Source organism: Microcebus murinus, chromosome 10, assembly GCF_040939455.1.
Source record: "Microcebus murinus isolate Inina chromosome 10, M.murinus_Inina_mat1.0, whole genome shotgun sequence".
NCBI lineage: Eukaryota > Metazoa > Chordata > Mammalia > Primates > Cheirogaleidae > Microcebus > Microcebus murinus.
In genome coordinates, this window is record NC_134113.1 from 28,173,415 (window position 1) to 28,196,055 (window position 22,641).

The following is a 22,641-nucleotide window of genomic DNA, read 5'->3' on the forward strand; positions in this document are numbered from 1 at the left end:
AGTAAATATGCTAATTTTCTTGGCACATGTGAATATAATGCATTCATTTTCAACCAATATAAAATAAATAATCCTCTGTGACTAGCTAGCTTTTAGTCTTTCCTGAATCCATGTCTGAACAGAAGATACATTCTTGAAGACACTGAGTCTTTTTAAAACTTCCTTTCCTAAATTTGCATTATTTGTGGACTGAATAGGTAGACATGAGGCAAGCAATACTGAGCTCATCTCTGAATCCCCTGTGGGGACCTTCTGTTTAACCCTGAATTTCTTTTACTATAGTCAAGCACTTTTATTAAAAAAGAAAAATAAAGGCAAAGACTCTGTCTCTAAAAGATAACTGAAAATGCAGAGGCTGTAAAGGGGCTCTTTAATTAGTATAGAAAACCATAAGAAATCAGGGATTAGGAATCTAAGGTCTTTAGAAGAAGATCATTTCAATTCTGCAAAGTAGGGAACTTTTCATGCCTTGTTAGTCTTAGGCCTCTAAACTTAGGGTGACAGGATCATCTATTACATAGAGAGATAAAAATTGAGGAAATAATAGAATATAGCTTACCTTCTCCACCTGATTATCCTAGTCCCTTTGGATGCTTGTTAAAAATGTAGATTCCTCAGTCATGCATATTCAGTCAGGATCTCCAAGGGAAATCTCTTGGATATTTTTTCAAGTCACTTGAATGATTTTAATCAGCAGCCAACTTTAGAAATCATTGTCTTATTTCAAAATTTGGATTATGGCCAACCCCTAACTAGAGAAAAAAAAATTGACATTTTTTTAAAATACAGAAATATTTCAACCAATAAATCATTGGCAAAATGAGTATAATGTATCACCCAATTTTCTTCGTGGAAATTTTAGAAGGACTTCTATTGACATTAAGGTAATTCTATTGTTGTACAAAGGAAGAAATTGGACCTGGGTTGGAATATAATAGGTTTGGGTGAGTACCCAAAAAATATTTCTTCTGCAGGGGGGAAGCTTAGAAGCACACTAGAGTTTTCAATATTGAAATAATTATCATGAAAACATCATTGTGGTTTATGAATAAGTCAACTACAACTTGTATTTTAAAACCCCAGAGCTATTTTCTGAAATTCCCTTCTGAAGCTTAGGGGAAACCATATAATCCTGGAAAATGTGTATCATCTGAAAGTGTGTTAACTACTTAATCTTAAGCCTCAATATAATGTACTTGCAAATATAATAGAGGAAGGATATTTGGAATGACAGGTACATATTAAATTTCAGGACCAAACCTTTCAACACTAAAATAATGAGTACATACACCATTTGCTATTAGAGGTCAGTTTGTTTTTAGTGGAACTTATTTTCTGATGAGTCAACATTATGTCATTTTTAAAACATGTCACATGACTTTGGCCCTAAGAAACACACATAGGATTATTTAAATCCACAAAACTTTGTATTTTTATGAGGATATGCCTCCTGAGCTTTTAAGAAAGTGTTACATTTGTACACAAGTTAGAAATATTTTTAACCTTAAATGTTACTTATGCATAGCTAAACTTTGAACTAATTTAGTTCCTTGGAAAATGATGTGTTTTGAGCCATCACTGAGTTAATGCAAAGAAAAAGATATTTATTTCTAACTTGGAGTATCTCTATAGACCTTCTATGCTTGAATTTAGTCACAGTGAACCAGTCAATTTTCCAAAGTATAGGCTTATCCATTCATTTAAACATTTATAAAGCTTTCTTTCTGTCTAGAATTGTCTGGATATTTATTCCCTGGCTAACATCAGCCTGTCCTTTACTCTAAAGCTTCATTTTGGTCTCCATTTCCTCATGCAAAACCTTTAATAACCCAGGGTTTGATATGATGCTGTTCTACCATCCTATAGCATCTTGTTCTTCCTCCTGGGGAAGAAGTTGCCATGTGGAATCACAACTGCATCTGTATTTGCATCTCTTCCATATTGTCTTTGTGCTTCTTGAAGTCAGGGGTTGTTTCCTAGTGCAAACTGGTGCCTAAGTCTTTATAGATATTTATGTATGGACTTGATGAATAAATGATAGGTTTTTCCTTCAAGAGCAAATCAGAATTAAGAAAAAAAAAACATTTTACACTTACTTTATAGGTTTGTATTAATTTTAAATTCAATTGCTACAGAAGTTACAAGGGAATATTTTTATGTAATTAACTCAATCCCTGTATTGGGACTGAGAAAAGAATAACCTAACATATGTCATTTTGATGGACTGGACTAAAGAAGCAGCCTCAAAGTCTCTCTGACCTTTCCCTTTAAGCATGGGGAGGGATTCTCTCTAGAATTTCCTTATCAGACTAAGGAAACTTTTTTCCAAAAGAAATGCAATTGTCTTAAGACCCTCTTCTGTAAAAATCTCATCAAATAACCATGAATGATTAACAACCAGAGAAGGTAAGTGACTAAAAGTCGCTCATAACCAGGTCCAGATAGACTTTTGTTTATTTTTTTTAGAGGGAGAGATTACCTAGGAGACTTTACCTACATACTAAGGCAGCCCTTTTTTTCACAGTGCAGTTCTGCCCCTCACCTTCCCTTAACTTATTGGCCCCATATTCATTCCCCCTAAAAATCATTTACTACCCCTCAAAATTGCCACATTTTTTTCTTCTTCTATGAGAAGGGTATATAAGCATCTAGACCTCACTGGGTTATTGGGTAATCCTTCTTTTGTGATATTCTCCCACTTGTTAATAAATTTGTATATATTTTTCTCCTATTCATCTGCCTATTGTAAGGTCATTTGCAGCAAATCTTCAGAGGGTAGAGGGAATGCTTTCCCTGTTTTCCCCTCCACTTGATTTTTTTGCAACTATATATTCCAAGTTCTATACACCACCAATGTCACCCCTTTAGTGTAAGCCATTGTCTTCATTTCTTGCCTGGACTTACACTGCTGTGCTTCATTTAGACTTCCTGCTTCCTCTTGTCATTTCACTGCTTACAATCACTAGCATCACAAAGAACTTAAACAAAAATCCAAAATCCCTGACGCCCTACATAAACTGGTCATCATTACATGCCCAATCACAATTTATATGCCCACTCAACCTTGACACTTTTACCTTGACACTTTTACCATCTAGTCCTCATTCAAAAATTCTGAGACCTCTACATCGAACATCTTTCCTCCACTTCCTACCCTTTCCCTATCCAGCTTAAATCTTAGTTTATCTGAGAGGGAGATCTTCTCTGCTTTATCAAGTATATTTTCTCTTTCTCTGCTTTTCTATTACTTTATTTTATAACATTTATGACAAGTTGTCTTTTTATTTGGTTTTATACCCTTTTAAATGTAAATATTAGTTTAAATAGTAAACACCCATTGATGAATATTAACCTAGTTTTATATGTTTTGGTTTACAAAAATAAATCACTCTATGCTTACAATGTTCTACTTTAGTGTATCAACTCACTTAATACTCTTAACATCCCCATGATGGAGATAATCAACTCTATTTTACAAATGTAGACAATGAGGTTTAAAGAGTTTATGAACATGGAGAAAGATAGCTGCAGAGCAGACAACAGAAGAGAAGCAAATAAAACAGAAGCAAAGAGTCTCATCTCAGGGAATTTGCTGCTCCTATGCTAGGCACCACCTTCCATGTTACTCTTTCATACAGGCTAAAAGTGAGACCTCTGTGACAATAATAACTGGGATTTATTGAATCTTTGCTCTATTCAAAGAGTTATTCTAAGGACTTTACATGTACTAACTCATTTAAGCTCACAAAGAAAGTTTTGTGAGATAAGCACATGACCAGTTTTGTTTTAGAGATAAAGAAACTGAGGCTAAGTTAATTGCCCCAGATCACACAGCACAAATTCTGTGAAGGACTCTTAACTGCTAGAATGTATTTGCTAAGTGCACATACACACACTGATTGCTGGGGAATGGAAGAAGACAAGGTGCCTGATGTCATAATTTTTTTAGTTTTGATTAGTGTATAGTATAATCTTGATGTACATTTTTCATTTCAGACAATATATTACCTTTATTCCTATTTCGTTTGAATTAAATCCTGGGCTAGGTGTAATCATATTTTATATATACATATGATTTTATTTATATATACATACACATGTATATGCATAAAACCATAACATCTGACAGGCATGCCTCACATATAGTGGCATTTATCTATCATGAGAGCTTTAGAGGACATGGTAGAAAAACTTCTAGGTTTGAACTTTGAATTTTCAAACAAAACTGTAAATGTCATGGACATATTTCTTTTTCTCTACTTGCTTATCCTATATAACAAAATTGAAATCTTTATCAGTATTGCCTATTACAGGATTATATCTTCCAGGTTTGGTTGGTTCATTGACTGAGACAAGATAATCTGGACCCAAACTAAAGATTAAAAAGAAACTATTTTAAATTCTTTAATACTTAAGATAGGATCCATAGTCCATTATGATTCTGTCATAGCATGGAGTTTTCAAAAGTTAATTAATTTATTATTCAGATTTAGTTAAAAGCTAGATGTTCTCTCTCTCTCTGTCTCTCTCTCTCACACACACACACGCACACAAACACTGAGACAATGAATATCAAAACACAACATTGTTAAGGTGTCAACTCCTCAGATGATCTATAAAATCAATGTGATCACATTCAAATACAATTGTATCATTTTTGCTATAACAAAATATACATACAAATCTATCTGAAAAACTAGAAAAATTGAGGATAACAAGCAATATTTTAGAAAAAATATTTTGTTCACTCAACAAATATGTATGGAGGGCCTACTCAGCATCAAGCCAAGGGACTGATAAAGTCCTTATTACTGTGCAAGTGACAACTAGAATATCAAACTTATAAAATAAATGGTTAAAAACATACACACTACAATAGTTTCTAAGAGTGGCAAATGGTGAAAACTATAATGTATGAAAATGCTAGAGAGTAAGTGGAGGACCTTGAAAGCTACTTCAGTGTGGGTGGTTAGAAAGCCTATTGGGGAAGCAGAGATATAAGTGACAAGAAGTCAACAATAAAATGGTTTATGGCAGTAGTTCTCATATATGGTTTAGGAAGTTCAAGACCCTTCCAAGAAGTGTACAATGTAAAAATTATTTTTATTTAATATTAAGATGCCATTTGCATTTTTCACTTTAATTCTCTCAGAAGTGAATGGCAGAGTTTTCCAGAAGCTACATCTGATGATGTCATTGTTCTTAATGCCTAATAAACTATCTGCTTGTGTATTCTTCTAGAATTTTCTATAATTTTATAATCTAATATTTTCTAGAATTTTCTATAATCGTGGGTTTAGCATATAAACTTGTTTTCAGAGATTACCTGAGTTTATTTTTGGTAGCATCATTGTGTTTCTAACTATTTATCTTAGTTTATGCCTGGTATTATTTTTACATGCCTGCTATTTAAACTACTTATCATCCAATAAATCATTATTTTATAATAGTTACAATCCTATTTTGCAATATTTTAGTTTTTTCAAAAATTTTAACTTTTAAAATTTTATTTAAAGTTATTTATATTTTGAACTTAATGTTTTATTAAATGATAAAATAAAAATTATATATTCTTTGTAGATAGATGGATCATTGTCTTTAAAAAGAGATTAAAGACTTTGTTTCTTAATCCATTACTGTATTGCACAAAATTGATATATCATGGAATTCTCTGAATTATGAGAAGGACCCTACTCACAAGAAAGTGGGTAAAAATGGCAATAAGCAACAGAAATATGATTAAAGGCATATTACCTTGGAGTTATAGATATTAATACTTTAACTTATTTTGTCCTATACAACAAAATATTTAAAATAGATTTAAGGTAACATTTGAGTTGTGAAATCATTTTGAGACCAATCATTCAGATTTTAAAGAAAAATGAACTAAATATTTAACTGTAGATATGATGGATTCTAAAAGCAAAAAATTATTTATTATAGCTTTTCAAACAAGGAATGAAAAAGCCACTGAGCATTTCACTAGGTAGAGTGTATTGCATAGTCTGGGAAGTGCACAGAAAAGCTGAGAGACTAAGATAACAAGGTCGAAAGCCTGCTGGATGAAAAGTCAGTAAAAGAAATCATAGTAAGCCACTTTCCAATGATATGTTAATTCATTACAATAAGCATGTATCCAAAACCTGAAGATTGAGCTAATATCCTATCTGTAGAATTGTACTTTTGCCTTAGAAGTGAACAAATCTATAGGTGACTACAGCTGAAATAGCCACTTTTTTTATGGAGCATCATTTATAATTAAAAATGTGACTGACAAATTACGGTTTGTCAGATACTTGGCAAATATATTATCAAAAAACAAAGTGCATCTTTCAGTTCAAGACAGACAATCGACAAGAGCTGACAAAATAACTTTTAAGCAAAAATTAGAATTTTGGAAATCATATTAGAAAATGTTCTTTGATGTGATTTCAGTTTCACATTGTAACTAACCTTTAAGAAACTAATACTTGTTGAGTTTTGGCATTGTATTAAATCAAAGTAGTTAAAATTACCTAAAAAGATTATTAATATACTTTTTTTCCAATTAAATATCTATATGTGGTGAGATTTTCTTCATAGTATCAATCAAAGCAACATATCACAACATATTGAGCAAAACAGCAGGTATAAGAATCCAGCCCACTTCTATTAATTAATACATTAAATAGATTTGCAAGTATATAAGGCAACTCCATTCCTATTGCTATGTATTTTTAAATGTAGGCATTTCAATAAAAAATGTTATTTATATTAGCATGAAATGTATCTATTATTCTTACCTTAATGAATTACTTAAATACCTACAATGTTTCTCAGTTTTAATTTTGAATGTGGCAAATACAGATAGACGGACCCTACGTATATCTTTGGGGTCTTCAAAATATCAGTGATTTCTTAAGAACATAAAGAATCCTGTGAACAAAATGTTTAATAACTGATGATCTGTGGGAAGAGCATCCGAGTCAGAGAGAAGAGCAGGCAAAGGCCCTGAGGTGGGAAGAGACTTGGCTTATCTGAGAGCCAGGGTGAAAGGCAGAGTGGCCACAGTGTAAGGGAGAAGGAGTGAAGAAAATGGCACCAGGGAGTTCAGTCCTGGTCATATCCATTAAGGTCCTAGAAGCCTAGAGTTAAGGAATAAAGAAGGGATAATGGAACTACCAGATATTACTTAGGAAATAAAATATTAACAATGAGCTCACAGAAATTCTCATATTAATCATATTCAAACTTCAGGAAGGAGTGATGAAACCATATTCTAATAGACCACTGGTGGGAGTGACGTTAGAACAAAATTTTGAAGATAGTTAGACAATAACTATTTAACTATACTAAAAATCAATGTTGTAATAACTATACAAAAATCTTAAAACATGTATACTCTTTTCTTTAGAAGTCTCACTTGCTTTTGGAATTTTCCTCAAGCTATGTTGCACACAATTTGCTCAATACTGCGTTTTTTGTCATGAGAAAAGAGGGATCATATCTCCCAAAAGCAAATTTATGACTGTTCCCTTACCTAAATGAAGAAGTTATCTTTGTGCTGAGCTATCTGAGTTATCTTATAGGCTGTCATAAAAAGGGAAATGAAATGCTATTGTGTATGCAGGACACGTCAGAAATATGCCAAGAAAATCTAAACAGCAACTACTTCTATAAAGTGAGATGGGAGAGTCAGTTGAAAAAGGGATAATGTCACATTTAAGCTTATATCCTGCTATGGTAGTTAGTGTTTTAGCAAATTTTAGCAAAATTGTACCATTCATGTATATTTTTTATAATTAAAACTTATTAATAAAAATATATAACAGGTCATACCATTGATAACTATAAAATATATTTGTCATGTAAGATACCAAAAAAAATTGGAGGCAATTATACAATGAGTTTAAAAATATCTACTCATATGATCATAAGGACTATGGAGATGAAAAATAGTTTTATGGTTCATAAGAAATGTTAAAATTAAGAATGAGAATGAGATTAATGTGAGGGAAGAAAAAATTCAAATCCCTCCTTTATTGTCTTATTTGAAAGTACAAGCCACATGCTGAAGGGGTGTTTTTATCTAAAATGTGTCCATGGAGATAAGTAGAATGGACAGAGCAGGTACAACCAATGTAAAGAGTAAAATTCCATTGTCTGTCATAGTGCTTTGCAAGTTATAAGAGAAATCAAGTGCTCAATAATAAAAAAATTAACAACTACATTATGGTACATTGATATAACAAAATTTCATGTATAAAATAAAAATGACATTAGAAAACAATATTTAATGATATAGAAAATCCACAAACTTATTGTTATATGAAAATGGATATAAAACTACAAGCATGATGTGATAATATTCATGTGAAAACCAAAGTGTCCAGGTGTTTGTGTTTGTACATATACACTAAGAAAAAACACCAAAAGATGGTTATTTTCTTTTTTTCTCCAAAAACTATTCTCCAAAGGGTTAACATTTTTATTTTTATTATTTTCCTCCTGTAAGTCTAGTGCTGGGTTCAGAACAGGGTGTGTAAAATAATCACAACTTCCCTCATTATCCTTGCTGGTCTCACAGGTAACAGAGGGAATCAAACTAGCAAGCTGAAGGGAGGCAACTCAATCATTTAAACCTGTGTTCTGATGAAACACATTCCACCTCCAACACCCAATACCATTGATGATGCAAATCTTCTTTTTCCAGGATGGGAAGTTCACACCTTACCCAAAAGTTCTGAAGTGTCGATGTGACTATATGTGTGCACGTGAGTGTGTGATATACAAGGAAAGAAACTATCACTCAGTTAACACTTGACTCTTTCAAAAACTATTGCCTAGTTAATAATAGTCTGCTTTTTTCTCAATTAATAATAATCTTGTTTATAAAATATTTTAAACTGATTGATTTAATTACCTTGTCTCAGCTCCATCCTGTCCATCCTCTTCCCAATAAATGAAGATGTTCATGGTATTATTTTTACATCTATTTGTTAGGTAATTTTTAGCAAATTAATTGGGCTTTTTGAATCTCCATTTCTACTCCTAAAAATATGAGAATAACACATATTATAATGATTTTAAAGTATGAAATTTAAAGTAAGAAATATGAAAATTTTGAGAGTAAAGCATAGGATATATTAAGATACATCATAAGAATTAATTTCATTTCTTTCTAATGTACCCTGGAAATATACTTTGAAAAGTGCTAGTTATTCAATTATTGGTCTGATAAAACTGATTTTATTAAAAAGTATATGCTGATGATATCAGCTTCAAAATGAGCTAAATCCAATTTAATGCATTTAAAATCTGTTACAGACATTGCCACACATTTATTGTTTTATAAAGAAAAATCTTAAGGAGAAGGTAGATGGAATTTTTCAAACATTATCTCAGATTATAGAAATCAATGCACTCAAAATTAATACTTATAGTAGTTTTGACAATCCCCATATAAGAAGACCCCATAATTATATTTGATTTGTCTTTTTTTCTTGATTGTTTTTAAGTTTATTTCCTTTATTAAAAAACTGATACCTATCAATTTTCTTAAAATAATGATAGCAAAAATTTTATGCTTATGGCTCATCTTACAATTCCACAAGTTATTTTCAAGAACATTATCTTTTATTTTTTAACAGTTCTGTTACAAAAATAAAGCATTTATTCTAGCAGTCTTTTTTTTTTCAAGCAATTGCAGATTAGTATTAACTTTCCACAGGTCTCATTGCTAAAGAGTGATATATTAAGTTATTTTACAAAGGGAAAAATGTACAATGTGGCAACTTTTATTAAGATGTCTGGGTGTAAGAGTATTTACAAACCTGAGGAAATGAACATTTTGGAGGAAAAAATATCATAAATACAACTGATAAAAATCACAAGATAAAATAAACAAGGATTCCGAGTAGATCTCCATTTGCTGAAAGCATGCATCAGGAACTGACAAATGAAAGATATATTAAACCAGGCCACTGGGAGATCACAACTTTCAATAACTTTTAAATTTGAAAAAAAAAATCACTAGCATGCAATGAGAAAATGAAAAATTATTGCTTTGTGATAGTTTTAGTATACATTTATTTTTTTCCTCTGTTCTTTTATGTTTTTTGGCATTAAGCTATAGAATGCTATCCCCAAGAAAGGTTTTGGGTGAATTCCTAAATGAAATCCACAAAATAAGAAACAGGCAGGACATTGTTGATTAGTTCCAGACATGAATAACATAAAAAGAGTCCCCTTAGCATAGGAAGTAAACTCAAAATGTTGATATTTCTCATTTGCAATCAGGTGTATATGAAGCAATTTTTTATATTTCAGAAACCAATGTAAGTTACTCTCATAGCCAAAACCTAAATTGGTCCAAGTAAATCAATATAGGTTCCAAGAGTGAGGGGCAAAAAGGATTCAATTCCTCGAGTCTGCTCATTTGCATTTTCCTCAAATTATTTGTTCTGTATATGATTTATAAGACTTTTAGATGAACATGACAGTTGGCTGAGAATATTGCACTTAATTGTTGCCACAGCCACAGAAATAAAGAGGTTTACAAGAGAAATGTTCTCACGATGAGCAGCCTCATTTAGAGCTGGACTCAAATCAATCCTTGCTTAAAAGCTATGGTATTGGAGCTGGTTAAATATGTATCTTTCTCCCATTCCATAGGGAACGAACTGAGCTGTCCTTGCACTCCACGTCCTCCTGCACTTCGTTAGAGAGCAGAGTGTTCACATGCCACACCACAAGATCCCCACAATGACATAACTCCATTCAGAGACTGGCGTGACTGGGCTGGGTCCCCCCACCCCCTTCAGCTCTTGTATCACTAAGAATCTGGCAGCCAGTTCCGTCCTGACAGAGTTTACAGCATATATTGGTGGATTCTTGTCCACAGTGCATCTGCTTTAAGAATTAACGAAAGCAGTGTCAAGACAGAAAGGTAAGTGCTGTTTTAACTATAGCACTGGGGGTGCTGACTGTTTGGGATAGCATTTGTTGTAACAGGAACAGAAAAAATTCCAGAGCAACTTTGCCAATTGCTATTCAACAGCAAATCCACACTTTTGAGTATTTATTTTCACATTTTGTTTAACGTGCTTTCCATGATTTATGGATTTGAGAGAAATTTTATGCAATATATGGTGTTTTGCTTGGCAAGGGAAGTTATAAAAGTTTCAAGGTTAGAATGAGAAAATAGTTAAAGTAGACACAGTGAAAAGGTATAGAAATTAAGATGTTTGTTATTTATGCTAATTAGTTATAGACATTAGTATCATTGGAGCAAAGAAGGTCATTTCAATCAGCATTCAAAACATTTTGTAATAAATATAGTGTGAGAATTTGTTATAATTTACAATAAACATTCTATGTTGCTACAAAAAATGAACTAAAGGATTTAGACACTTATAGATCACTTGTTTTTATTTTGGTAATTTTAAAGATTTGTTTTTGGATATATGTCTTAAGGAAAATGTTTTAAAGAAATTCTGGGAAGTGATTACTTTTAGAAAACAGCATTTTCTCTATAACCACAGGTATTTGAACAAACGAGGGGAAGTACAGTGTACTTTTGCCTCATAGTGAACTCATTATATGGTTATAAACTTTCATTGAATTTAGAGCCCTCGTTTTACTCTGTCAAAAATATGGAAGCTTTTTTTCATTACTATTCAATACTCACATTATAGTTATCATGAGTATTTTGGTGTATATTCAATTTAAAATAGCTTATTAATGAAGCAAGACAAATCTTTACAGTATTAACATCCTGTATCTTATAAATAATCCTAGGAATATGTCATCATATTCTTTTTAGCACTATGCAATTATTATCATGGCCAAGTGCTGTCAACTAAGTGAAATGCCTCCATCACAATCTTAGGGAATAATTTACTAAGAATCTGGCTACATATTACATTATGTCAGTAATCGAAGTATTTCTAACAACGTTTTTTAGTGTTTCATCTGATGAAATAGACTGCCTTAGAATTCCAAGTTAAAGCAAAGAAAAGATGTTTTTAATTTCTAATCCCAAAGGTCCTACTTATCCAAGACCACTTTCATTCAAAAGCTTGTATCATACTTTCATAGGAAGATACAATATTCTATGTTATCTAACAGAATGTGATTCCTTCTTCACATTTCTCTTCCAAGGCTACCAACTTCACTTGAGCCATAAACTCTTCACTCTGTAAAAGTCTATCTCTTATATCTTAATTTTCCTTTACCTAACTGTGAACTTCCCCCAAGAAAGTGAAATGGGCTTTTTTGAGCCTCACCTTAGCAACTTGTTAGAAACACGTTAATATGAGGAGATAACTATTACAAATTATTTTTAATTTATGTTCTCAATTGAATCTTTGCCTAAATGGTTCCTAAATATAAAATTTTTCTTAATTCCTACCTCTCTTCCACCTGCATTCTGTGAGGCCATTGAAATCTACATAAACAAACCATTCCACCTTAAATTTTGACAGGAAGAAGGTGGAGAACTCATGAGTTATTGAGAGGGACTATTAATTTAATTCAAAATTTGGAAAAGAATATCTTTCTCTACCTGTTGGATCTCTTTCTAGATTTAAAAATTCTTAGAATGTGTATGACATTTCCCTGATCAATAAACATTAGTTTTACTAAAACTATTTTACTAAATATTAGTTTCAGAACACAATTTTGCATTGTTCTTAAAAGTGTGAAATGTTAAACAAATCTTGAAATAATATGCATGCACACCAGCACCAAGAATCTTGTTCCCCTTCCTCAGAACCAATAATAACCAAACACTTTTAAAGGAATGCATCCCCTCTAACTCCCCCACACATGATAAGGACAGCTTTCCTCCAGGCAAAACCACAGATTGCCCATGTTCTCAGGAAGGATCTTAATGAGATATTTTAATGATGTTGAATGGTAGGGTATAGTGTACAGCTTACAGCTGTCTTCTCATTTTCAGTTCTTCTGGTTTCAAGGGATGTTCTAAAGCAGTGGTTTAATATGGTGATCAGTGAGCACCACCCTGAAACCTCTTGCAGGAAAGCATTTAATTAAAGAAGGACCTAAAGAAATTGACTGAAACAATTAGGACTGGTTCTCCCAGAAGGGGGCGCACATGTATGCAGTCTAGCCTGAAACCTGTTCACCCCAAAGTTGTAAACATACACCTTCATCCTCAAAATGTAAGTGAAAATTAAAAGATACCTTTAGATGCACTAAAAAAGTTGATAAAATAACAAAATGCACATTTTCTAATGCATTGTGTTGCAAATTGAATTTCCTTTTTTTTTTTTTTTGAAAGTCTACTATTTTATAGTAAAGAATGTTTCTCCTTTATTTAGGATTCAAATCATTTGCCCAAAATGAATCTAGGTGTATTTGCTCTCTTCTTGGCTTTAATTTGGGGGGCCAGTGGCCAATACTATGATTATGATTTCCCCATGTCAATTTATGGGCTCTCATCACCAAACTGTGCACCAGAATGTAACTGCCCTGAAAGCTATCCATCTGCCATGTACTGCGATGGGCTGAAATTGAAGAGTGTGCCAATGGTGCCTCCTGGAATCAAATACCTTTACCTTAGGAATAACCAGATTGATCATATTGATGAAAAGGCCTTTGAGAACGTAACTGATCTACAGTGGCTCATTCTGGATCACAACCTTCTAGAAAACTCCAAGATAAAAGGGAGAGTTTTCTCTAAATTGAAACAACTGAAGAAGCTGCATATAAACCACAACAACCTGACAGAGTCTGTGGGCCCACTTCCCAAATCTCTGGAGGATCTGCAGCTAACTCATAACAAGATCACAAAGCTGGGCTCCTTTGAAGGACTGGTAAACCTGACCTTCATCCATCTTCAACACAATCAGCTGAAAGAGGATGCTATTTCGGCTGCTTTGAGAGGTCTTAAATCACTGGAGTACCTTGACTTGAGCTTCAATCAGATGAGCAAACTGCCTTCTGGTCTCCCAGTATCTCTTCTAACTCTCTACTTAGACAACAATAAGATCAGCAACATCCCTGATGAGTATTTCAAGAGCTTTAGTGGGCTGCAGTATCTGCGTTTATCTCACAATGAACTGGCTGATAGTGGAATACCTGGAAATTCTTTTAATGTCTCATCCCTGGTTGAGCTGGATCTCTCCTATAATAAACTTAAAAGCATACCAACTGTCAGTGAAAACCTTGAAAACTATTACCTGGAGGTCAATGAACTTGAAAGTAAGTAGAAAATTGTGCCTGTGTTTGATTTATGTACCATCAAGTTTTAAATGCCTAAGGTGTGCAACACAAATATTACCTCTGGCTCCAATAAAAAAAGTAAATAAAATGCCAGCAAAATAACCCTCTACTTCAAACATAAAATAATTCTAACTCAACTATATCTCCAATATCTAGCCTTTTTTTGAAGTGTCCAGATAAGGAACAATTAAGATCATAGAACTTAATATCTAATTCCTTCAAATTTAATATTCTGTGCTAATTTATCCTATCTTATCTCTTGATATTTACCTTTTATTAGTTGTCTCCTTTAAAATTTAGATTTGTGTCATACATTTTTTTTTTATAAGATATAGCTGAGGAAGGAATAAACAAGTTCAGAAGGGGCACAATTGGGAGAGGCATTCAAGTCATCTTCCATAACCCCAGAGAAGCCCCTATAGCCTCATGTTCTTCCTTGATATCATTACTTGGAACTCAACATGTTATTCTGCTCTCATGATCATTGCCTACCTCTGTGACCTCTGTTCTGGTGTGTGTGGCCTCCATAGTGTTCTGATGAGGACTGTGAGAAAGATTAAGGAGGGAAGGAATATGAAGTGGGTTCGGAACATCTTTTTTAAAAAAAATACGGTATTACAGAGCCCCTTTTCTTATAGACAGCCCTTCTGCTCATTTGATGTTCCAGTTTCCTCTTTCCTTCTCCTGCAGCCATAGTTAATTTTTCATTTATGTTCTGGATGGAGGTTGACCTCCTTCACTTAGATTGTTTATGCACTTATCTGGTCTTCTGGGACATTTTTCAACTCAAGCAATACAGATTCAGGTGGGAAATTGAAATTCATATTTTCTCGCCTTACTCTAACAGAGTTTGGCAGAAGAGAAAAGCCAATTCATGGACAAGCTTTTTAAATGAAAAGTCAGGTGGGAAACATTGATTCACATATAAAGCAATTTTATATGCAAAATAATCTATTAAAATTAAACATTTTCATCTGCTGCAAATTGCTTTTCTTACCATACTGAATAAAGATATTTCTGTCAGAAAAAATTACAATATACCTTACAAATGTGATACTTTATCATTCTTCAATGGTCTCATGTAACTGCTAGTAGAATTGGGGTGTTCTCATGAAGGAGACGATGGCTGCCCACTCTGAGGCACCACATGTTCTTCCTGGTATCTGGAAAGCAGTCAAGGTAGGAGTTGGTGCTGTTTGTGACACAATGCACAGTCAAGCTAACACAGTTAAACTACAGTTGTTCACAGTGGAAATTCACTATGTGGCAATATGTGATCCCACATTTTAAACATGTGTGGTTAGGAGGTAGAACACTCTGGCAGACCAAAATGCTAAAGGAATTTGAGGTGATTCGGGGCTGAAGAAATCCATTAGATTTTGTGGGCAGAGGTTAGCCACAGGAGTAGAGCTACTCCTTTCTGTGAAATAAGAAAAAAGGATACAAATGCAGGCACATGTGCAAGTACACATCATATGAGTAAAGGATGGAAGAGCCAGTGTGGAAGATGGGAAAGGTGGCTTCTAGGAGAAAGACCAATGGGAACTGAGTGCTAAGCTGAGATAGAAATCACAGTGCCCAGCACACAGTGGTCATTTGACTAGTAGTTACTTTTCTTCTTTCTTTCTCCTTGACATTGTCAGGCACTCTTGTTTGTCTTTGCATGTATCTCCTCAACTGAGGTTATCTTGCCAGACAATAATAATCCATAATCATACCAACTGTTCATATTCTCTTACTATAAAAGGAGTCCTTGAATATTTTCTAATATTAGAGAATATATAGCCGAAAACAATTTTTCATATTTCAAATTTGCAATTCTAAGCATTAACCTAATCACAGATCTTCTTAATGTAGAGTAACTGGGAAGAGAGAACAAAATTTAAAGGACATCAGTAATTATTTAGGACATGCTAGGTACTGGTACTCTATGAAATGCTTTACATTCCTTATTAATTTACAGTGAGATAGCTATGTTATCTCTAACAGGAAAATCATATAAGTGTTCCAAGGTCACCCACCTGGTAAGAGGCAGAGTCCCAATATAGGCATATGCCCATTTTCTTTCCATTGTTCCATACTTTCTCAAAGGCAGGTACCATAGAAAGCTCCCTGGAATTAAACTGATGAGTTAAGGCAGTATCTTGAAGGAAAGGGGTACAGTGTGGTTGGGTTTCCCCTGTAGTCATTGCTAACTGGAGTTTGAGAATGAAACAGAAGAAAAAAAAATTGAACTCAGGTGGTATATATTCCACGATTTGGTTTTTGCTTTGGAGTTGTCCTACTTGATAATATTAAAGACTTGAAGAGTTTTTCAAATTAGTATTTTAAGCCAGTGGACTAAAAAAATGATTAAAGTTTTCTATTCTTTGATTTCCAGAGTTTGATGTAAAGAGCTTCTGTAAGATCCTGGGACCATTATCCTACTCCAAGATCAAGCATTTGCGTTTGGATGGCAACCGCCTGACCGAAGGCAACTTGCCACCTGATATGTATGAATGTCTACGTGTAGCAAATGAAATCACTCTTAATTAATATCTGATAATTCCAGTTATTTCGAGGTCTATCCTGGAGCAACATTGTATGGTTACTTTTCTGTGTGTTGGTTTTCATTGTATCCGTTTTTTGTTGCTGTTTATTACTTCCATGAAATTTAAAATGTTAGGGAAAATGTTTTGTAAACATTTACTCCTTTTTCTTAAGGAAAAGATGAAAAGCAGGCCTGTTTCATCACAAGAACACACACATGCACACAAATAGAAAACAAACTCAATACTTAATTTGTAAATTTAGTGTTTTCTGTATCTCTACTGTCAAATGATGTGCAAAGCCTTCCACTGGTTCTATGAAAGTCAGCTACGTTTTATAATCCTTAAATCTTAAGTTAATGTGTCCAAAAGCATGGACTACATACATACAGATGTTTACCGTCTTGGACCAAATTATCTTGATTTGTTCAAATTTGTTGAATTAAAAAATAGGTGATATATTTTGAGACCAATAATTCTGCAAAATATTAGACAAAATTTATGAAGCCTCATGCACTTAAAGAGTATTTTGGTATTAATAATTTGCATACTTACCAAGTATAATTTTCTTTTCTAGAATTTTTTTCACTTTAAGTCATGTATATGTTTCTTTTTGATTATTTGCATGTACGGTTAACAAGCTAATAGCAAAATAAAACATAGCAAATTGTATCAGTGTTTGACTTTTTGTGAAATTCGTATCTCCCATATATAAAATAAATAAAAGAATAGATTAGAATTCAAAAGATAATGTCTAGCCTATAATAGTTTACTAATGCAAACATAGGATTTTCCACTAAAATTTGTCTGCTTCTAGCATTTACTTACAAGGAGTTTTTGAACACATCTTATAATATATAATAAGATCTCACAACTTGCTTAGATAGTTGTCATTATTTCCATTCTTGTTGTTTTTCCTGATTCATATGCAATAATATTCTATTAAATAAGAATCTTCTATAAGATCTCAACAATCATTGCATGGTTGTTAAGCAAAAATGGTGGACAACTCTCAAGATTAAAAATGTAAAATAAATATAAATATTTCTTGAAAATAATACCTAAAAATGAAGATTCAAGATTACTTGAAGATTACTTGAAGCCAATACATCTGGAACAGAGGTTTTGAGTTTATAATACAGTAATAACAGTGTTCAGCTTTCTGCAATACTGGTATACATAATTTGATACAATGGGAAATAGTAGTGCATATAATTTATTAAAAATAACTTGTATTTTACCTAGTTAAAACTAAAACCTATTATTGGAGCCAAAGGTTCTTAGAGAATGTGATGAACTTGTGAATGCTTTTTAAAAAACAATTTCCAATGATCAATTAGTTCTGTTCTTTGAAAAAAAAAGACAAAAACAAAAACTCATTGAATGCCTTAATCTACCATAGTTACTCTTTACCACATGTTGCTGTGTCACTTTGGTAGCCTGAAATAGTCCTTGAATAGTTGTAAATTTTCAGTCAAAAGTATGGTATCCGTATCAGTGCATATGTAGTCAAATATGTGTCTGAAATAAAGGAATAATATCGCTGAAACATAATATATTTTAAAAGAACATTTTTAGTGAACTCTAGCTTATGGTGAAATGGCCTGTCATCAAAAGATCATCATTTGGACTGAACTGACTGGCAGATGTGTGAGATGTACATTATATTAGATATACTGTGCATTTTTTATTCTCATGTCTTTTCTACGCTAGGTAAATTCCTTGAGCTGTGATAGCACCCTCAGGTCATTTCTTGGTATAAAATTAAAATCTATTTTCTCTTGATAAAACTGTAACATATAAGAAATGAAAATGAATTTTCCTTTCTCTATGTACAAAATTCACCATAGGCCGGGCGCGGTGGCTCACGCCTGTAATCCTAGCACTTTGGGAGGCCGAGGCGGGCGGATTGCTCAAGGTCAGGAGTTCGAAACCAGCCTGAGCGAGACCCCGTCTCTACCAAAAATAGAAACAAATTAATTGACCAACTAAAAATATATATAGAAAAAATTAGCCGGGCATGGTGGCGCATGCCTGTAGTCCCAGCTACTCGGGAGGCTGAGGCAGTAGGATCGCTGAGCCCCGGAGATTGAGGTTGCTGTGAGCCAGGCTGACACCACGGCACTCACTCTAGCCTGGGCAACAAAGTGAGACTCTGTCTCAAAAAAAAAAAAAAAAAAAAATTCACCATAAATCTTTGAAAACATATTCTCAAGTAGGTAGTAGATAACGTGCCATAAATTCTCCTTTAGAAAGACTGTGATGGACTTAAACATTCTTTGTCTCTATTCTTCTTAGGGAAAACATCTTCTCGGCTAACTGTCTTCATCTTTAAAAGCCTTTGATGTATCTCTATCCAAAGTCCTATGTTATTCTTAAGTTTAAACACCAAAACTACAACTTTTAAAACAGCATTCTTTTTGTAGTTAATACTGGTTGACAAGGACCAAATTAAGCACAATGTGACATTATCTCGTCTAAGCATCTGGGATCTGGGAAAGGCACTAGTCAGATCCCCTTTGGGGACAGCTGCTCGCTCTTTCTAGAGGCAACCCTCTGTCTTTTTGGGGCACAGCTGGAGAAGAGGAGCTTCCCACTTACTTCTTTACTCATAGGGCAGCCCTAGGGAGGTGAAAAGGGAAGGAAATCTGGAGACTACCCTACCTCCTCTTCCCTCATCACTCTACCCACATCCCACTTTGGATAGTAGTTTTCAAAATTTTAAGTGTGTAGCCACCATATTGGGGCACTTTTCTACATTCAGATTACCTGAAACTGTGTCCCAGATATACAGACCCAATACATTATATAACTTAGGATTCTGCATTTTCAAAGAGGATCCATCAGTTATTCTTATACTAATGCTTAGTGTAGCACATTTTATTTTAAGTACTTAGTGTGATACTATGATCAAGATATTGAAATCCAAAATAAGTTAAAAAGCAGAAAAGTACATTTCTCCAGGGAGGTAGAATAGAAAGAACCCTGCTATTCTCAATGCAGATACATGTGAATAAATATTACTTTTCCACAGTAGCTCATTTAAGCTCTCTAGCCCTCAATTTTCCCATCTTTAAGCAAGATATAAAAAAGCTAGTTTCATAAAGATAGCATGAGCTACTCCTGTCACCAAATTTGCTTCAGAGTTGTAACTTAACACTTCTTGCCTGACTGTGTTCCTTTTCCCTTTAAAGTTATTCAACTGGTACTCTATCAAGAGAGATGACTTAGGATTTACTTTGATTAAATTTTCAAGAAGTTATGCAGGGCATATGGTTAACAATAGGGGGAATTTAAAACAACTAGATAGTAGATTCTATCAACTATCTTAGTAACAACAGTGATTTTGATTTTACCTCTTTCTAGATAAACTCTCCTTAAATGGACTAAAGCAATGGTACATATACATTCTTTCTTTCCAAGACTGATTCGCTGGATCCTTAGCTATAATCTTAGCTATAATCTCCCCAAATCTCTAATTTGGGGAGAAAATGGGAAAATCAGAAAAGTTCATTTTTTTTTTCTCAAGATCTCTGTTTGAAATTAGGGCTAGCTGGTGCCTCTACGGTGAAGGAGAACTATAATGTTCTCGGGCTTTGAGGTTTGTGAGGAATTATCATGCCCTAATAAGCACAAAAAATACAGATGAATAATAGACCACTAAATGAGCTAGAGGAATGTTGATTTCTTAGTTAAAAGTTCTTCAACTGATAATAGCTATGTTTTCAGAAATGCCAGAGAGTTTAAAAGGTTGTCTTTACAAAAGACTATGAATTTTTTTCCTTGTGATCTTTTAAAACTTGGGTTCCGGTTTTTCTATAGTTGTAATTTTATCATAATCATGGCCTTAGATTTTTCTTTGGTTGGATTTTTCAATCATCATAAATACTTACTTAGCATTTACAAGTAAAAGAAAATGCTCATTTTATTTCAAGGGAACTCCAATTTTACTACCAGAACTAAAAATGTATGTAAAATAACAATGCTATACAATTTAAAACAGACTTGTAAATGTATGAAATAAATAGAAATACATTTTAAAAACATCTAGAAAATTTCTTTTCCTTTTCACTCATGCATTCAATAGATTTTATTTCCAGATAAGATGTAAGAAATTGAATTACAACATATGTAAAGAAAAGTAGAAATATAGACAACGTAAAACGAGTGAGGTCCCACTCATACATCTTAATCTCACTTTGATAGCCCTGAGGTTTCACTTCTACTGTGAGATAGCTTTCAAATTTTGGTTGGTCCAAAGAGCATCATCTATATTTACATCTTACCCCCTTAAAATGCACCTGCTGTTCTATAAAAAGAAAGAATTGCATGGTTTGAAAATATTCAAGAGCCTTAGCTACCTTACCCTATGGATTATTATTTCAAATAAATCCCTCTCTATCCTCACTGCCACTGCCTTATTTCAAGACTTGCTCAATTTCTATCTGGATTTCCAAAGATTCTTGTATTTTGCCAAACATCCACAGTATTGTTAGAGTGAGTTTTCTAATATATAAATCTGATCCTTTATTATTTGCCTATTTAAAACTATTCAATGATGCACCATTGCTTTCAGAATGTGATCCATTCTCCTCAGAGCGACATACACAGCACCTCAGGACATCGAAGGCCCTTTGCCTTCTGGTCATTCTTGGTAACCTCTCTTGCCTCATTTCTCACCAGGTTCTGTCAGGTCTCATCCTACACCATATCAAATTGCTGCAATCATGTCAACCATCCTTATAAGTTCCCATCTTGTTTTGTTTGCTCTGGTGACAAGGAAAAGTTTCCTTTCTTCCTGGAGTCCCTTTATGTTCCTTCGGCTTACAAACACATGCACATCAAGACCCACCTGAGGTTAGTCTGCTCCTTTACCAGAGTACCTCTTCTGAACCTCCTCAAATAGAATTTACATCCTTTATTATAAAAAGAAACTCCATCCTAAAAATAAAAATCCTTTATCAAAGTTGTTAAGTTCTTTAACAACTTCCTCCATTGTGCCTCTACCTGTACCTTTTCCATTAAGTCTGTCAACAAATATATATATATATATATATATATATATATAGTTTTTATTAAGCTTCTACTATACCCCAGGGATGGCTTAGGGGCTAGGAACACAGTAGTATACAAGACCAATAAATCTTTGCCCTAACAAACTTGACATTTATAGGGTATTCAAACAATCAGCAAATAAACACATAGTTTGTGATATGATGTCAGCTAGTGAAAAATGCTATGAAGAAAAAAATAAAGTACCTGAAGGGATGTGAGGAAAGGGAGGGGCCATTTTTGACTGGATGATAGGGAAAGATGTTTTGGGGAAGAGACTTAATTGTAATAAATAATATTTATTTGGACATTTATTTAGATTTTATGATACGTTAGCTAATTCAGAAAATGTTCTTTAAGTCTAATTTTAGATCAATAAGGTACATTTCTACTTAGGAAGGCAGAAAGAAATCAGAATGTAGGATCAGAGACATTTGAAGTGTCGCAGCGCCTATTTGGGACTAGAGCTCTGGTCTCAGAGTGTATGTTATAACAGAGTAAGCTCCCTTGGCATTAGGGGGGCTTCGATGTGTTTACATATGTGCCTATAAATTTCCTCTTTTCAGCCTTGACAAACCACAGGGGCTGGTAGTAAGTTCTTAAGATGTGGTTGTGAATAGAATTCCTGGAATGAAACTATGGTGGGGAAGAACAGGTTAGAAAGGTCAATATTGAGCTGAGCTTCTTCTAACAACTTCTAATAAAATTTATTTTGTTTTACTCTCATTTCAATTACTGTAATTCACAGTGTCACTCACTTCAATCTATTAAATCTGTTTTGTTTAAATTAAAGTATACTTGACAAATAAAAATTGTATACATTTACAGTGGACAA

General features: G+C 33.5%; 1 protein-coding gene across 1 annotated transcript; it reads left to right on the plus strand.

Moving 5' to 3' along the window:
• Nucleotides 1–10,699: 10,699 nt before the first annotated feature.
• On the plus strand, nt 10,700–17,426 carry LUM (lumican). The gene is made up of 3 exons (XM_012753878.2): nt 10,700–10,927; nt 13,323–14,205; nt 16,607–17,426. Exons 2-3 carry the CDS (start codon nt 13,344–13,346, stop codon nt 16,759–16,761), a joined length of 1,017 nt encoding a protein of 338 aa, XP_012609332.1. The 5' UTR covers nt 10,700–10,927; nt 13,323–13,343; the 3' UTR covers nt 16,762–17,426.
• The last annotated feature ends 5,215 nt before the right edge of the window (nt 17,427–22,641 follow it).